Raw genomic sequence first — 18,349 nt, 5'->3', positions numbered from 1 at the left:
AGCAAATATGTCAGTTTGAATGCCATTAGATAAGTAACACATTCATCAATACATTCTAACATGCAGCATGCTCATGCACATCTATATACTCTATAGATCAGTTATTTATGTAACCAGATAACAATTCACTTGATCTACTATGACTCCTATTGAGCACCCCAATTTCACACATCTCCTTGTGATCTACCACATAATGCCCTTCTGTGATCTAACAGATAAGCTAGATCAATTCTATGAAAAATTAATAAGCCTAAAATAGCACAAAAATATAAAAGTACAGTAGGACCCCACATTACATATTACACAGTTTTGCTTACATGCAGGCACTATGGAACATAAAAGTGCCTCTTTTTCAAAAACAAAAGGCAACTCCTGGTCATGTCTGGATTCCCCTCTGCCCCGCCTTTTAGAAGCATTTTTGGGATACCATGCAGCCCTACAGAGCCCCCAGAGTTTAAATTTGACTCCTGGATGTGCTGCAGTCACCTACCCTTGATTTAGATATATGCTTAATAATATTTAATTAAGTATGAATGGGGAGATTTAAAAAAAAAACCCACATAATTTAAATATAATAAATTATAAATAGGGAAGATATATATATATATATATATATATATATATATATATATATATTTGAAATTCCACTTTAAAAATCTGTGAAGTTCTACTCTTTTTCTTTAGATGTGGGGTTCTCAAGCATTAGCCTGATCTGAAAATGGCACTGTCATTGTAGATGTTCCACACCCCTGCAGTAAGGCCATTTGGTGAACACATGACAGAAGCAAGATTCAAAATGGAGCTTATTCATTACTGGCTAAATCAAGATAGTACCTGTAGACTCTGGCAACCAAGTATGTTATTAGAACAAGGCTAGCCCATGAAGCTTCATGACCCCCTTTTCACATATGGTTTCTCTCTTTGTGAACCTCCCTTTGCCTGCCACATTAGGCTATGTCTTTTCCAAGGAGGATCAAAAGAATAGCTGTTTTTAATTAATTTAGTATTCTGCTTTAGTTTGTGAAATAACATAAAGTTCATAATTTCCAAACAGAAAAGCAATTACCTATGTATATAATCTCATTATTTTCTTCTCCAGATACATCTCAAAACAGGTATGGGGAATGTGATGGCCTGCCATAGGCAGTTGGACTGCAACTCCCATCATCCATCATTGTCGCTATAACTGACAGGAGCTGTTTTCCAGCAAGATCTAGGGGACCACACATTCCCCATACTTGTCTTAGAAAATAAGCTTTATTTAAGAAAGTGGCCCAAAGTTTCCAGTAACCACGTGTAGCATGATTGCATTGTAGAGTATGGGCCCAAACAGACAGTCCAAAATAAAGCTGCTTTGGGTCACTTTGGAGGTATGTTGTTTAAATGATGCATGCGTCCTAAGAGACTGGAAGTCGTGCCATAGCCATGCTCCAGTCCTAAAGACTGGAGTGCAGCTTTGGCGCAGCTTCTGGACTCTTAAGATACTTGTGTCGTTTAAACAGCATACCTCCAAAGTGACCCAAAGCAGCTTCATTTTGGCCTGTCTATTCGGGCTCTCTGAAGCCAAACAAAAAGTGCTGTGGGACAGGAATGGAAATAGTACCTACCTTTGGATCTGCAAGAGCATTAATGACATTGCCAAGAGCTAGCAATGAGCGATTAATATTTGCCCCCTCTCTGAAGCGAGCTCCTTTGGCCTTTGTGGCACTGGCACGTTCAGATCCTGCCAGGTCAATGAGACACATTTTGGCAATACGAACATTTTGATTAATACTCGCTGTCTTATCCTGTTGCCTCAGATAAATCTATGAACAGACAACGAAATCAAGGAAGAAGCAAATGAAGAAAGGATCGGGGCGGGGAAGTAGGACAGACACTGCCCTGTACACTACATATTTTGCAGCAAATCTTACCAGTTACTAGATAAGGGACATAGACCAGCACAAGCCTTTCATAATGTAATTTTTTTGTGCAAGCATGCACAAAGTGGAAGAGAGAATTAAATGCAAATTAATTATACTGCTGATATGCTGAAAGGAATTTCTGAATGGAATTTTTGAACAAAATTTCATCTTCCTGTTAAATGTTTGACCCTAACCATTTCTAAAGTGGCAAATTAATAATGCAGTTCAATGCACAATAAAACCACCAACTGGACAGCACAAGACACCTTTGTATTTTAATAAAAATTTTCATGCAATCTTGTCCATGTCTACCCAGAAGCAAGCTCCTCTGAGTTCACTGGGATCAATGTTCTCATAAGTAAGCACAGGATTATTGTGTCTAGTTGGAGTCCTAAACACATTTAGATGGGCATAACTTTCACAACTCAACAAGATTAGGTCCCCCATACAGAAAGCCAGCTACTTTAATAGGAATGACTACAATGCTAAACATACGTGAGCATGAAAAAAGTAAACGTATTTTTCACAAGCTCAAAGACACCTCAGCTTAAAAACAACATAGACCAAAAGAGTGTCACTCCTGAATGCTATTTAGCAGAAAGGATTTAAAACAGACAAGACTGTGAGCTGAATCTCTCTTTCCAAGACAAAAGCTATTATGGCATGGCGTGCCATAATCTGAGGGTGTTCTCTCTAGCTCTCTCTTAAACAAAGCTTCAAAGGTTATCTAAGATCCTCAGACACCTTATCTGCCTGATCACCTTACCTGAAAGACAGCATGGGACCGAGATGAGGAGGCATTCACATCAGTGGGATGTTGTGTTCTGTTTTTGTTTCCATAATCCAACATTTGCAAGATCTCCGCTGCAGATTTGGGCTACAAAAGATTGAGAAAAGAGCCAGATGAAATTAATAAATCTTTCCTAGATTTTAATCAGGGAATTTCATTGTCACAAAATCCAGCAATAAAGTGAACATCGTCAATTAGGCTTTTGTTGCCAACATGGACCTCGAGAATGAGAGACGCAGAGCAAGTAAGACGATACCTTTTATCAAAACCAGCTTCTGCTGATGCATGCAAGTTTCAGCACCTGCCCAAAGATTATGTTCAAGATGAACTTGCATAATGTTGGCAAAAGAAGCTTCTGCAAAAAAGGCATTGTTTTTATTTATTCCAAAATCACCATCTCATTCAGATGATGCTACCTAGGTTCTTGAAATAGGTGATAATACCAGTGGAAATAGTGCTGAAAATTAATTGTAAGGAAACAAATAGGTGATAATACCAGTGGAAATAGTGCTGAAAATTAATTGTAAGGAAACAAGAAAAAAAAGAGAAGTGCATTAATTAATGCTCAGTATTTACAGAAAAAGATTATTTATGTATACGTATGAGGAATCGATCCAGTTATGATAAGATTTTAGCAGTGGGGAAAAAAATCTATACAATCATTTCTGAAGGTTGAAGGCTAGCTTCAACAGTAGGTGCCATGTCCAACCTCCTCAGAAAGTCTTCCTTATTTCACAGATCTGAAGTGAAAATTATCCAGCAGCTGAAAATACCAGCGAAAAAGCATGGAGGCAAACATAATTGTGCAATAGTTCTTTGGGATGAGCCAATGTTGGAGTAAAACTAAAACCACCCTGGTTCTTCCACTAGTCATATCAATTCTCTATTTAAGCTTCATTCTTTGCAACTGCTTGAAGCTTCTATATCCTTCTTTCAGAATTTCTATTTTATTCTGCACCACCTCATCCCTCCCACCTTGCTCAGGCAACCTGATGCCCCAGTTGTTTCCAGGGTTGTGGAGTGGAGTTGATGTCAATAGAAATGTACTAACTTCAACTCATGTTTCAAAACAAAAACTTGTAATAGTAAATGCCTAGTTTGTTGCATATTTACTTTCATAGGAGTATAGTTCAAAAATTTCAATAAAATAAATATATTTTATGTTCTAAGTGACCTAATGTTTCATGTGGTGGTGAGGAAATGTCTTGTGCTACCATTTTACTACAGTAAATTGGTTATGATTAATTTGCTATTCAAGAAAGTGTAGGAGTCAGACAGTAGAAAAATAGAAGAGCTGGTGTCAGAGTTGAAGGTTTGGCATATTCCACAGCCCTTGCTGTTTCCAGCTTCCACTACATGTTTTCCTCTCCCAAGAAGGGTCCTTGCCATATCAGACTGACTTCTGGATCTTGATGTGCTTATACTTTCTTCTGAACACCTCTTACTTTTTCGCTACACCAAGCCCAACAATAGTGGGACCACCAAGTTTACTACCAATAAAATAGTGTAGAGGAACTACCCACTGACGTAAGAGGGGTTTCTGCATGATCTTAGAATTCTCCACCTAGGCATACAAATATGAGGCCTATCTCCAATTGCTAGTTCTTCCCAACCAGGCCTTCCCAACCTAGCTAACTCTAGCTTCCTTCCTTGTGTATGTTTATGAATATGATCTCAGTTTTCTGACGTATGTCTCTCCGCCCACCAAACTGTTTTTAATTTTAACCTAATGCTGTATTGCATTTTATTGTTTTTAAACCCTGATTGTTTAATTCTAGTTTTAATATTGGGGAGTATTTAGTATTTTATTGTACAATGTATTTTTACTGTTGTAACCCGCCCAGATTCCTAGTGATTGGGCGGGCTATAAATAAATAATTTATTATTATTATTTATTCTAACTAGAGTAGACTCACATAATCAACATTTATGGAAATGCCAGTTATGTAGATCCTGCAATTACAATTAATTAATTATGTAAATCCTTACTCAGTTGAAACTAGTAGCCAGGCTTAGGATGTTGGGTGTCCAGTGAAAAACCAGATTGGTTAGCCAGGGGTGATCATATTAAACAAATATTAAAATAACTCCACTGGCTGCCAATTAATTTCCAGGCAAGGTACTAAGTGTTGGTTATTTCACTAAAACCCTACATAGTTTGCGTCCAGGTTACCTATGGGATTGCCTCCTTACATATAATCTGCCCCATACACTCAGGTTCTCTGGCGAAACTTTTACTCCAATCAGCCAGGACTAGGTTGGCAATTGTCAGATAGAGGATTTTTCTTCAGCTATCCCTAGATTATGGAATGACCTACTGGAAGAGATTTGACAGCTGAATATGCTGTCCGAATTTAAAACAGCAAAAGACCAATCTCTTCTGGCAGGCCTATTCAGATGATTTTTAAATTGCAAATTTTAAGTGATTAATTTAAAATGTGGATTGTTTTAATATATGTGTCTTTTTTAATTAATGTGTGTTTTTAACTGATGTTGTATATTTGTTGGTCTGATGTTGTTCCTCACTTTGATCCATGAGAAGGAGCAGGTAAGAAACAATTATTATTATTATTATTATTATTATTATTATTATTATTATTATTATTAAAGCAAAACAGAAAGCAAGTTAAAACAATGGAAAAAGAAATTGTACTTTATCCCCTAACAAGTGGGGGAGATGCACTTTATGCAATATTGCTCTTACAACTAATCCTTCCCTCAGTCCATGATGCCATAAGGTTATGTAGTGAGGTAGACAACTGTGGCCCATCAAGTGCTTTTGAACTGCAGCTTCTATAATCGGTCTTCATACTAAGACAGACGGGAGTTGCAGGTGAAAACCATCTTAAAGGCCACATGGGTCTACCCGTTTTTAAAGGATCTGAATGCTCTTAAAACAATGGCCCCATACAGACAGGCCAAATTAAAGCTGCTTTGGGTCACTTTGGAGGTATGCTGTTTAAATGATGAATGCGTACTAAGCATCCGGAAGCTGCACTAAAACTGCGCTCTAGTCTTTAGGACTGGATTGTGGCTTTGGCACGGCTTCCAGACTCTTAGGACGCATGCATCATTTAAACATCATACCTCCAAAATGACCTGAAGCAGCTTTATTTTGGCCTGTCTGTATGGGGCCTAAGTGAGTCTGAGTGGTGACTCAAGAACAGATTTATTAGGGTCTGAGGAAGAACTTTTCCACTAATGGCAAAGTTGCTCTTCTCCTACAGGATCTTTTGCTGTGGAAGGGACAGAGCTTCCAAACAGCATGAGCCATACTGAACAGATTGTGAACTTTGAACGGCACACATCTGTGCCCCCCCCCCCATTCCAGAAAAAAAAACTTTCATACAGGAAAAAATGTGCTATAGGTATAACTACTGAAGACACAACAAAGACATTGTCCCCCCAATAAAGATTCTGCTTCTCAATTACATTTTTCTTCAGCCCTCTAATTTCTAGCATTGCAGTAACATAAAACTTCTCTTGAGCATTCAGAAATATAGTTTAGGCATGCAAAGAAAAGGGACAAGCAGTTTCCAAGGGAATGTGAATATAGCAAATACATGAGCTCTATGTATGTTTTTATTTCTTAACTTTTTAATAGATAGATCCCATTAATAAAAATGGCTTTTCCGAGGTTTCCCCATGAACGCTTCCACGACGGAAGGAAAGCGGGAAGCCTCTATGACGTTTCAGAAGCACGATAGATAATCCTACCTCCGGTGCTTCTGAAACATTTGGGTAACACTTCAGCAATGTTTGGGCAGCGGTAAGTGCCCTGTGTGATAAACTCCCTACTGTAGCTATATGTACTTATGAACAAACAGAGAAGATAAACAGCTTCCCCCAGAATCACTTACTGAGCAAGTGTGAGAAAATAAAACAGAAAGAAAAGTGGAAACAGATTAGCCCGCTTTACCAGCTATCCTAGCACATTGAAAAAGCATAGATACGCACGTGACCTTGGGTGAGTCATATAGTCCCAGAAAACCATGTAATAGGTTTGCTTTAGATTCACCTTAAGTTGTAAATGACTTGAAGATACACAATAACACAATATACGTCTACTAAAAATGACTAAATAGACTCTTCCTCACTAATAATTTAGAGTCAAATCATTAAAATTGAGTTCTCCAAAGATTCATGATTTAGATTGATTTCATGGTTAAAATATAAGGAATCATGTTTGAGAATATTTCAAAATACCCAAAATTCATACCATAGAAAATTGGGCTGGTTTTTTAAAGGAAAGCTGCAGAGAGGCTTGTATTTGACTGGAGTAAGCCTCATAGTAACAATATAGTGATATTTTGTTTAATATGGCCAGAAAAAACTCAGTTCCCCAGTTGCATGATTTCCTTCTAGTGGCCACTTCTCAAGGTCAATATCATTCAAAGAGACCTGAAGCACAGTTGCAACAGGTCCAAGAGTAATCAAAACATTAGTTTTGTAGGAAACCAAGACTCAGTGAAAAGTTAAAAACGAAAACCATCCCTGCAAGACTCACACTGTCAACCCCCACCGCAACCATAACTTTGAGATTTACAGCAAACTTTGGAATAAGAACAAGCCTCTCAAGAACTCCACCTGACCTTCTCTCAACACATGAAAAAGCAGCAACAGAGGAGTTGACAATAAAGTTTGCTGAGATTGTTACAAGGCCCTATTTTTTCATATACTATATGAGAGCAAAACAGTAAGGTCCTGTTTGAAATATCTTACATAATGCAAAAGGATGCCAAATTCAAATGATGCAAATTTTAAATATGCTCAATAAAGACATCCCAAAAACTAAGAACAATCAAGTGACAAGAAAATTAGTTTGGTTTTAAATTTTATCTAAAGGCACTCTGTTGAATCTTTCCTCCACTGCATTTTCAAAGCATCTTTTCTATCCTACCTTCTCTTTCATGCCACTTACTATTTATTATTCAAGTTTTTGTCATAGTTTCCTACTCTGCAGTCCTGTACATCTGGGTTGGGTTGAAGGTTTAACCATAAGACTGAGTCCAAGGTGTTTACAGTAGGAATAACTTCATTTTCCTACCTAAATCAGTCTGTTAAATGAAAAAAGTTGCAGAAGCCTGGTGGCACAGTGGTTAAATGCCTGTACTGCAGCCACTCACTTACAAACCGTAAGGCTACGAGTTCAATACCAGCAAAAGGGCTTAAGCTCGACTCAGGCTTGCATCCTTCCAACGTTGCTAAAATGAGTACCCAGATTGTTGGGGACAATTAGCTTACACTTTGTAAACCACTTAGGGAGTGCTTAAGTGCACTGATAAGCAGTATAGAAATGTACTTGCTATTGCAGTTATGTGGCCTCCAGATGCCGTTAAACTGCATCTCTGAATGTTTTGCACTACTGGCTGTGCTGGCTAGGGCTGCTGAGCATTGAAGTCCCAAGAGTTGTGTGGCTTAAGGTAACAACTTTTCAATAAATGGGTTGTGAGCTCAGCTTGATTCTAATACTGAAAATAAATTCTTAGGTTGGGAAAGTGCTTAGAGGCCACAAGCTCTTTAATGTAATTTAGGGTAGGATTTGATGGATCTTGGTGTTCATGTAAAAAGGCACACGACAGATTCAACCAGAATCTACCCAGCAAAGTTCTGTTTCCGTCTACTCAGAAGTAATTCACACAGAGTTGAATGGGACTTACTTGTAACTAAGTGGATACAAGGTCTGTCTGGAAGAGCCTTCAATACAGCCCAGTCTACCAAATTAAGGCTGAAGGCTAAAATTGTTTTTGCTGCTTTTTGTCAGCTATCATGAGATGTTGGTTGTAGGAGGACTATGGACACAGGCAAATTTTCAGTTCACAAATAATATGGATGGTGATAAAGTACTTTGTATACCTGATGCAAAGTTAATCCCTGAACCACGACACCTTTCTGAGGATCTTCTCGAACTGCCAATGCTCCTGAATTTACAAGTAAATCATGTATCTGCTCATTGTAGACCTTGGAAATAAGAAAGGGGGGGATTTATCAAAGCACATTTCTAGATATTCACAAACATGTCAGTTATCCATAAAGTATCTAGTTTTGCTAATCCAATTTCAATTTAGATTGATAATGAATATGCACACACAAAACTCTCACATAGCGTTCAGACACCTATTATATTTTCCCTTCAGCCTTCAGTTTAGTATCCTACTTTTTTGTCCAAATAACCTTTTCAACATAGGAGTTAAGGAAGAGATTTCATGATTTGACATGAAACAGAAAAGTGTATGGAAGAAATCCTAGAAATTTAATTGGGCAATGTAGCCATGTTCCAACCCATGAAAATATGTCCCACTGAGTTCAATAAGTTACCCAGGCAAGGCTATGAACAGCTACTTAACAGTATATCCCAATGAAGTCAATAGGACTTATTGCTCAGTATTTATTTGTTGGATTTATATCCAATAAATGCACCCAATCCCAATTTATTTACTGGATTTACATCCTGCTTTTCTCCACAATATAGAACATGCATGCATGGAACCATACCTTATGCATTATAGTCTATTTTGTTTGCTGAACACTTAAATACATGGTTTGCATGGCATTTGGATTAAGCATGTTTTTAAAAGAAAGAAGACAATAAATCAATTTAGTATTTTCCTGTTGGTCTTTCCATTCCTGCCATCAGAAATAGTTAAAGTCCTTTTCAACTATATGTTCAAATGCTACAATAGCACTGAACAACTGTCTGCTTTCTGGAAGGTCAAGTTGGCTTTGTGTAACATTGAAAACTTTTATAAAACATAGTATATTATGCTAGTTTTCCTTTTAAAGTAGTATTGGCCAGTTTGAGCAGATTTAGGGTAGTGGTGTATCACTTTAGAAAAGTTATTTATTTGGATGGCAATGCCAAAGATTCTCCTGGCCAAAGAGCTTTCTGGGATATCTTCTTGCCTTCCATACTTGCCCAGAGAAGTAGAGCTGCTTCTGGATGCAAGGGAAGTTGTCAGTTGGTTGAGAAAGACCAACATGGCTGCCCCTCCCACATGATTAAAGCACTTATTTTTGGCAGGATAGTAATGCATCTTTGGAATGAATCTCCTTTGAGGCTGGTTGGGGGAGCATGTTGCATACCTTTCATTCCTGAAAGGCAGCTAGTGTTTCCTTAGCTTCTAACAAAGTTGGTGAGGGCCTATTTTATCATTTTTTTTTCTGTGTTGCAAACATAACCTATCATGCAAAATTCTTCTAGTAACATACCTCAAGGTAGGATACTGCAATAGCACAGTGCTTTTCCTCCTTCATTTGCTCAATTGAATTGTAAAGTTCCATCATGGTCAGGTACATCACTCCAGGATTCTCAGGGGAGCCCAGCATCGTGTGAGTCTTTCCGGCTCCTGTTGCACCATATGCAAGCACTACATAGTGAGGTGGTGGGGGAAGGAAGGGATGAGTTGATCAAAAAATCCAGCATTTGTAACAGGTAAATTTGGCTACTTGGGAACGTTGAACTGATTTATTTTAAAGTGTACAGGTGTTCTTCTTGAACGATCTTTCTGCCCAACCTGGCTAACACTCAGACTTCTCAGAAGTAGGGTTGCCAGAATGAAAACTGGGAAAAGTTCCTGCATACTTAAGAATTTCAGCAGGTATTGCTTGTTGCACAGGGCCATCTCCAGTGTTCAATCTGGCAAAGCTGCCATAGAGTACAGGTTGGAAATAATAACTAAAAGTTAGAACTGCCAAAAAGGAATGGTGAGAAAAAATAGATTGGTCTTTATGATTTTCACTAAGACCTGTCTCTCTGCAAATTAGTAAAAAAAAAGCAACCCTCAGCTTTTATTTTGTAAGATAAGGAAGCTAGTATATGTAAAGCAAGAGAGACCAAAACAAAATCCTCGAAGCACAGCTTACTCTGCAACAATTTGGGATACATAGACATTTTAGGACTTTTTTCTATAGGATTTTTCTTCAAATGCCTCATGGTCACTAACACAGTTCATTATTATCAACAATGAAGACACAAACACAGAGGAAAGTTACCTGTGCAATTATAGCCATTTAAAAAGCCGTCCAGTACTGTTTTGGTAGTTTCTTTGAAGACTTCCAGCTGTGAAGAATCTTCCCCAAAGACAGCATCAAACATAAATTTCAGATCCTTATTTTGTCTTTTGTTCAAATCACGGTACGGTTGTTTCTTTCCATGAAAAAAACTGACTTCCTCCACTTTGGGATCAAAGACCAAAATATGCTTATCGACAACCTGGAGCACTTTGACAAAGTTGCCATCTCTCTCCTTCTGACTCTCTGGACGAACACGGACCACTACCTTCACATGACTGCAGACATCTTCTTGAACGGTAGTAGACATTATGAACACTTCTCATGTAAGGTAAATCCAGCTTCTTCTAATTGGGGGGAAATTAGAATGGCTTAATCAACAACGACAAAGACTGGAGTCCAATGTGATGATTTTCATTTTGGCAGTCAGGGTTCAGCTTTGGCAAATGTGCTAACAGGATAGCATCAGTTCAAGGACCAAATTGTAACTTGGCAAATGAAACTGTCATTAGGCAAATATGCTGGCTAATTTTTTTAAGGGTCAGAGTAATTCTTGCTATATTCATTTAATTCCCTCCACTGCAGGAAGGACAACATGCATCGGACGATGGGGCTAAAACAAGCAAACACATTTATGGCAAGAGCTGACTTTGTGATTGGCCCAAGATATAAAGTTACTGGCCAAAATTTTTAAAACAACAATTTAAGGGATTGAAAGAAAGAGAGACTTCTGCCAAATGCAGAGTCCCATGAAAACCAAGTTCTATGAACCCATTAAATTAATGTCTATGCTTGGCAAGAAAACCCCATGATAGCTTTGCCTTAGGGTCATCATAAATAGGAAACAAGTTGGAGGCACACAACAACCACCACCACCACCACCACAAGTTAACAGGCCACTTGAAGGCATATATGCAGATGCTCAGTTCAGAAAAGCAGCTAGTCTTGTTATTTCCTTCCATTAAGAATAAAAAGAGACTAACGGGGGCTAGTGATCTTTAGGTAAAATGAAGGCTACATCCACACTGCAGAAACAATCCAGTTTGTCATTCCTTTAGTTGAACTTCCATGTCTCAGTGCTATGGAGTCCTGGCAACTATAGTTTTGTGAGACATTTAGCCTTCTCTGCTGGAGAGCTCTGATGCCACAATAAACTACAGCTCCCAGGATTCCACAGCACTGAACTATGGCAGGTAAAGCGGTGTCAAACTGGATTACTTTGCAGGGCAGATGCAGCCCAAGACTCCCCCCTTTCAGAGTGGATGAATACCATGAAAACTCCTGCAGAAAAACAAACACACTTTGATTTTGTATAAAATAAAAGGCTGGTTAATAGAAGAAACACCCAAAGACGCCTTCACAGACCCTTCATCATCATCCCCATTAACCCCACCATGGCAAGGGGTTGCAAAGGCAATCTTTTATTCTTGTTGTTCATGTTGTAGTTATTATTATTATTATTATATTTATATCCACCTCACTTTCCCACAAAAGCTGGAACTGAAAGCGGCTTACAATTAAAAACAAACAAGAGAAAGCATTAGAGCAGAATTAAACGTGTACAGTATTAAAGCAGCCTTATTGTGTTGCAGAAGGAAACAGGCTGCGGGGGGGGAAGGCATGCAGTGTTTATGGCGGGGCTCAGGGGCCTCCCTCTCCCGCTCCACTCACCGCCTCGGACCCTCTTGTTTTCCTCACTCAGCGCCCGGTTTCCCCAGCCACCAAATTCAAACCTGAGCGGCTTGGGGTTCCTCGCCTTCTGATTGGCTAGGGCCTGGATGACGTCACAAACGTCTCCCAGACGCTAATACGGCTGCGGCGGCGGTTGGGTTGGTGGGGATGCCTTTTGGCCTAAGCGGGGACCCGTCTCTCAGTCGCCGCATTGAGCCAAGGGAAAGCGAGGCACCTCCTCCATCGCCTCTGTAGGCGGGGAAATAGTAGAGCTGGGCTCCAGTTGGCAGCTGATGAATGAATGAATAAATGGATGAATGAATGGAGAAGAGGAGGAAGGGAAGGAAGGAGGCAGGGAGGGAAGGAGGGCGACTGTGGTGGGAAACACATGTATTATTATTATTATTGTTATTATTATTCTATATGATTATATAAATATTAACTTATTATATTATTGCCTTTATCCGGAATTCCCCATTATTATTATTATTATTATTATTATTATTATTATTATTTTATTTCAAGGATTTATATCCTGCCTTTCACCTTTCACCAACGGGATTCAAATATTCCCCAATATTCCCAAATTGCCCACATGGGTGGCTGCTGTGACAGTGACACCTTTTACTTTCTGGTGCGCAATCTTTCCTTCATGCACACAAGTATTAATAATATATATATATATATATATATATATATATATTCTTCAGGCTATGTGTAAAAGGTGTATTTGTTGTTGCTGTTGTGTGCTTTCAAGTCGTTTCCTATCATAGGGTTTTGTTGACACATTTTGTTCAGAGGAGGTTTGCCACGGCCATCCTCTGAGGCTGAGAGAGTGTGACTCGCCCACTGGGTTTCCATCAAGGACGAGGAGGGATTTGAACCCTGGTCTCCCAGACTCAAACCACTAACTCAAACCGGATGGGGAGGGAAAAGAAAAATGTTCCAAAATCCCAAACTGGGTGGCTGAGATACTTTTACATTATGACTATCGTCCAGTTGTCAACACTACCTTGCGAGGGATTATAGCTGAAATACTCCAAAATTGCCCACATGGGGATAGTGGCCCAAAATACACTGCAGAAACAATCCAGTTTGAGACCGCTTTTAATTGCCCAGGCTCAGTGCTAGGGAATCCTGGGAACTGTAGTTTTGTGAGCCATTTAGCCTTCTCTGTCAGAGAGAGCTCTGGTGCCACAGTAAACTACAATTCCCAGTGTCCCCTAGCATGAGCCTGGAAAGTTAAAGCAGTCCCAAAATTGATTAGTTCTGCAGTGCGTTGTGGACCAGTGATGCCTTTGCTTTATGCTGGTGGTTCAAAGTACACAAACTTTGCTATAGGCACAAAGATATTATTATTATTTTTTTAAAATAACCAACATTGTTATTTAAAAACATTTGAGAGATCAGTTTCCTTTGTCTTTGTTCACTAACGACCGTCGTTAAAACTGGACCTGCAACCTCATTCCCATACACAAAGCACTTGTAATTTGAACTGACATCTTCACATAGCAATGGCATATATATATCTATATCTGTGCCTGGCTTCCACTAAATGCATCTGAGGAAATAGACTGAAGCCTAGGAAAGCTCATGCTGCCAATTTCTTTCTTTCAGTTAGCCTCAGAGGTGCTACAAGATCCGTGTGTATAGTTGGTGGGGTTTATTATAATTATAACAATATGCCTGCAGTGCGGATGGGGCCCAAGTGCAGGATCCCCGGCAGCAGCAGCAGTAGCAGCAGCAGCAGCATCATCCCCATTGCCTTGCTGTCATTCACCCCCTTGGGCTCAGCCTTCCCTGGCTCCGGAGTCCCTCCTGTTTCTCATTCAGCACATCCTGACGTCAGTTTCCACTTGCAAACGTGGGCGACTGGCAATGCCAGCTGCAGTATTTCCAACAGAGGAAGAGGAGGAGGAGGCACTTCCCAAAGACAGCCCTCTGGTTTTACCTGGGAGAAAGCTCCCCTCCATCACCATCCCAGGGACCTTGCCTTGTAACCAGAGCCCCTCACCGCAGAGAATAGAGGACATTCCAGAAAAAAGGGAGGATATCACCCATCCCAAAGCTGAAAAACGCACACATATAAATATAAACCCATGCTTCTTTTGGGAATTCCTCCTGGACTGAAGGTGGAAATGGAGGACACCTCCTGGAAAAGGAGGACTGCTGGTCCCCCTTTGAGACTGAGAGAAAGAAGCTGGTGGCATGACCTTTCCCAGACATGAGCCTTTCTACCACTTTTCTTTCTTTCTTTCTTTCTTTTTGTTATAAGGTCCAAAACACACTGCAGAAATAATCCAGTTTGAGACCGCTTGAACTGCCCTGGCTCAATGCTAGGGAATGCTGGGAGCTGTAGTTTATTGTGGCACCAGGGATCTCTGACAGATGGCTAAATGGCTCACAAAACGACAGTTCCCAGGATTCCCTAGCACTGAGCCTGGCCAGTCAAAGCGGTCTCAAACTGGATTGTTTCTGCAGTGTGCTTTGGTCCTCAGTCTCAACGGTGCTGCAAGATCCCTTTGCATAGTGATTTTCCAGACTAACACGGGTTGTGTCTTTGAAATGCTGCCCAATTTTAAGTAGTTATGTTTACTGTGTATCTTGAACTCTATCATAGAATCATAGAATATAATTCTATCATTCTCTATGTAGAAGCTAAGGTGAACCTTGCTCTTGGCAAAATTTGATCAGAAGGGGTCTGTACCACCTTTATTTTTTTGAAAAAGGCAGTGTTGCATAATGGTTTGAGTGCTGGACTTCGACTCTGGAAACCAGAGTTCAAGTCCCAGTTTGACAATGAAACCCACTGGGTCACTCCAAGGGAAGAGAAGGCACCGCAAAATGGAGGACATGACCAAGTAAAAGCTCAAAACGCTCCTAGAAATAGAAACTCATGCTTTGCGTTCATGCTCCCAATAAATCAGTTCATGCTTCTTAGCCCTGCTCCAAATGGAGGGCATGAATGATGGAATTCCTCCTGGGCAAAAAGTTGGAATGGAGGACCCGTCCTGGAAAAGGAGGATCTTTGGCCAGCCTTTTCCCTCCTCTATTGCAATGTTATGGGTGTCCTGCAAACCAAATGGTCTTCTCCTAGCGGTGTATTATTTTATTTTCTTGTTTTCAACTTTAATATTGAGAGACAAAACTAGAGTAAAAAGAAGGAAGAGGAGGGAAGGAAAAGTGAGGGAATCTGAGTAAATCAGGAGGAAAATACAGCATTCCTGGAGGATTTGCATAGTCCTGTCTTGGGAATGCCTCTTTTCTTCTTCAGATCCAAAGTCAAGGGGCTGGGGAATGGCTCTGTTTTGTTGTTGCTTGTCTTCACATCGTTCAGATTTATGGCGACCCTTTTCTTGGCAAGATTTGGTCAAGGAAGGTTTGCCTTTGCCTTCCCCTGAGGCTGAGAGAGCGTGACTCCTTGCCCAAGGTCTCCCAGAGGGTTTCATGCATGGCCAAAGTCAGCGTTGAACCCTGGTCTCTGGAGCTTCGGTCCAACACTCAAACCACTGCTTCTTGCTGGTAAATAAATGCATACATAAATAAAGTGGATCCTCCTCAGCTCTGCCAGCCATCAAAGACAAATGTCGCGTGAGGCTCCATGTCACCAAAGAACGGAGTCGCTCTTTCTAATGCTCTTCATACTCATTTAATTCCTTTTTAACGTCCTTTTTGTATGTTTTTAATTGTACTGTTTTTGATGTTGTGAAGCCGCTCTGAGCCCCTTCTGGGATACAAATAACTATAATAACATTGTTAAAAAATATGGTGTGTGTGCGCTTTAGTTATGTTTTTAAACTTTTGTATGGTCTTGCGTTAATTTTATACTATTTTAACTCGAGGGTTTTAATTGGTTTTTAAACGTTTTTTATTGTGACGTTTTGATAAATGTTTCCTCCTCTTATAATGTGAGCCGCCTTGGGGGCGGGGTCCCTTTTGTTTCCTTAAGAGAGAAAGGCGGAACTGAAGTGAAACAGAGCAAGAAATGCCTGTGAAGAAGAAGGAATTCCAACGGACGCCCCTCCCCCTCCCCTCAAGCGCCTTCTAGAGACTGAGGAAAGCGCCTCCAGCCAAGAGATGCGCGCGCCCTCTCTTAATAGTGCTGCGCTATTCCACTTTCACTGCCCTGGCTGCCTCCCGTTGCATTTTGGGGTTTGTAGGTCACTGAGGCCTAAGAGCTCTCTGGCTGAGGATTCTAAGCGCCCCTCCGTGAAAACTGCAAATCCCAGAATGCAACAGGAGGAGGCAGCCGGAGCAGTGGATTAGCAAGGCGGTAATCTAGCCTGTCAGTTAATATGAGCCTGTTTAGTACGGGGCTTCCAAGGAGACCCCGCCTGGGACTGAGCTTCCGAAGCGGAACTGAAGGGGGCGGCGCCTGGATGCAGGGAGGACGCCTATTGGTCGCCCTCTTTGTGACGCAGGCGGGACTGCGGGGCAGAGGCCTTGTTGCAAGGAGGACGCCTATTGGCCGCCCTTTTTGTGACGTAGGCGGGACTGGGGGCAGAAGCCTCGCTCTCCTCTCCTCTGGATCCGTAAGTATCCTGTTTGCAAGGGAAATGGCGGCGGCGGCGGCGATGATCAGGTTTCCCGCCTTCTCTCCCCCAGTGAATAATGCACGTTCCTTCTCTTGATGCTTGTGGTCTGGTGGCCTCAAGCCTTCCCCCGACTTAATGGCGCGTTCTTGGATGCAAAACACACAGCAGAAATAATAACCCACGTTTATCCTGGCTCAGTGCTAGGGAATTCTGGGAAGGCTCCTGAGGCATTTAGCCTTCTCTGTCAGAGGAGCTCTGGTGCCACTGCGCCAGAGCAGTAAGAATCACAGAATCATAGAGTTGGAAGAGACCTCGAGGGCCACCCAGTCAGTCTCAATCAAAGCATCCCTCCAAAGAAGGAGACGCCACCACTCTCCAAAGAAGTCTGTTCCTCTGTCGAACAGCAATAACCCCGAGGAAGGGCTTCCCAATGTTGAGGAGGAAGCTCTTTTCCTGTAGCTTGCATCCATTGTTCCGGGTCCTGTTCTCTGGAGCAGCAGAAAACAAGCTTGCTCCCTCCTCAATATGACATCTCTTCAAATATTTAAACAGGGCTATCATATCACCTCTTCACCTTCTCTTCTCCAGACTAATCATCCCCAGCTCCCTAAGTCCTTCCTCATAGGGCATGGTTTCCAGACCTTTATATCCCACCTCTCCCAAAATGATCGAGGTAGGCTACAACACAAAAATACACTACAAAATATACAAAATGCATACACATTTCCCACTTTAAAACTAGACCAAAGTAAAAGTGGTCTCAAAGTGGATTGTTTCTGGAGTGTGTTTTAAACTTTGTTGGAAACATTTTTTCAGAGTGGAGTTTGCCTTTGCCTTCTCCTGAGGCTGAGAGAGAGTGACCTGCCCAAGGTCACCTGTTGGGTTTCCATGGCTGAGCCCTGGTCTCCAGAGTCGCAGTCCAGCACTGAAACCACTACACCACCCTGGCTCTGCCTCTAAGGTCCAAAACACAGGCGGGATACAAACCGCCATATAGTACGTATAGGATACGTACTAGGGTTAGGAAGGGGCGGTGCTTCCGCACCCCCCTAACCCTAGTACGTATCCTATACGTACAAGATGGCGGCGCCCCTTCCACATGGGCGCCGCCATCTTTACGTACTGGACGCATAGCGTCCAGATGTGTCGCGGCACCTATGACGTCGCGAATACACCAGCGGCGCTTCGTGACGTCATCAGTGCGCCACAAGAAGAAGCTCCGAAATGGAGCTTCTTTTTTGCTCCGTGCGGGAGCCGCGCAGTTTGGCTGCTGCAGCTCCCGTGCGGAGCAAACGGCGGCGGCGGGGAAGCGCCGCAAAGCGGCGGTTTGTATCCCGCCACACTGCAGAAATAATCCAGTTTGAGGCCACTTTAACTGATCTGGGTCAATCCTAGGAAATGTAGTTTTGTGAGGCATTTAGCCTTCTCTGCCAGAGAGC

At 41.3% G+C, this 18,349-nt stretch overlaps 2 protein-coding genes across 5 annotated transcripts in view; one reads left to right on the top strand and one right to left on the bottom strand.

Moving 5' to 3' along the window:
- KIF18A (kinesin family member 18A) overlaps positions 1-12,452 on the bottom strand; it is a 65,747-nt gene extending 53,295 nt beyond the window's left edge. For 3 of the 4 annotated variants that reach the window (XR_016280933.1, XM_089521315.1, XM_089521317.1), the window contains exons 1-6: positions 12,376-12,452; positions 10,687-11,051; positions 9,904-10,061; positions 8,551-8,655; positions 2,671-2,781; positions 1,608-1,805 (exon numbers count right to left, since the gene is read on the bottom strand). Coding sequence is in view for 3 of the 4 variants with exons in the window: in XM_089521315.1 (XP_089377441.1) it covers positions 1,608-1,805; positions 2,671-2,781; positions 8,551-8,655; positions 9,904-10,061; positions 10,687-11,014 (900 nt within the window). In the remaining variant the exon portion in view is untranslated. Of the gene's footprint in view, positions 1-1,607; positions 1,806-2,670; positions 2,782-8,550; positions 8,656-9,903; positions 10,062-10,686; positions 11,206-12,375 lie in introns of those variants that run through there. The other variant, XM_089521316.1, reaches the window with a different exon arrangement.
- A 4,302-nt stretch (positions 12,453-16,754) lies between these two features.
- The window catches only part of METTL15 (methyltransferase 15, mitochondrial 12S rRNA N4-cytidine), a 115,540-nt gene continuing 113,945 nt past the window's right edge, over positions 16,755-18,349 (top strand). The window contains exon 1 of the mRNA XM_089521313.1: positions 16,755-16,907. The gene's annotated coding sequence lies outside the window, so the exon portion shown is untranslated. The remainder of the gene's footprint in view (positions 16,908-18,349) is intronic.

This window comes from Sceloporus occidentalis, unplaced genomic scaffold (assembly GCF_023333645.1).
Source record: "Sceloporus occidentalis isolate IW3139 unplaced genomic scaffold, rSceOcc1.0.p SCAF_4, whole genome shotgun sequence".
Classification (NCBI taxonomy): domain Eukaryota; kingdom Metazoa; phylum Chordata; class Lepidosauria; order Squamata; family Phrynosomatidae; genus Sceloporus; species Sceloporus occidentalis.
Note: the sequence above shows the minus strand (reverse complement) of the source record. Positions and strands in the feature narration are given on the sequence as shown.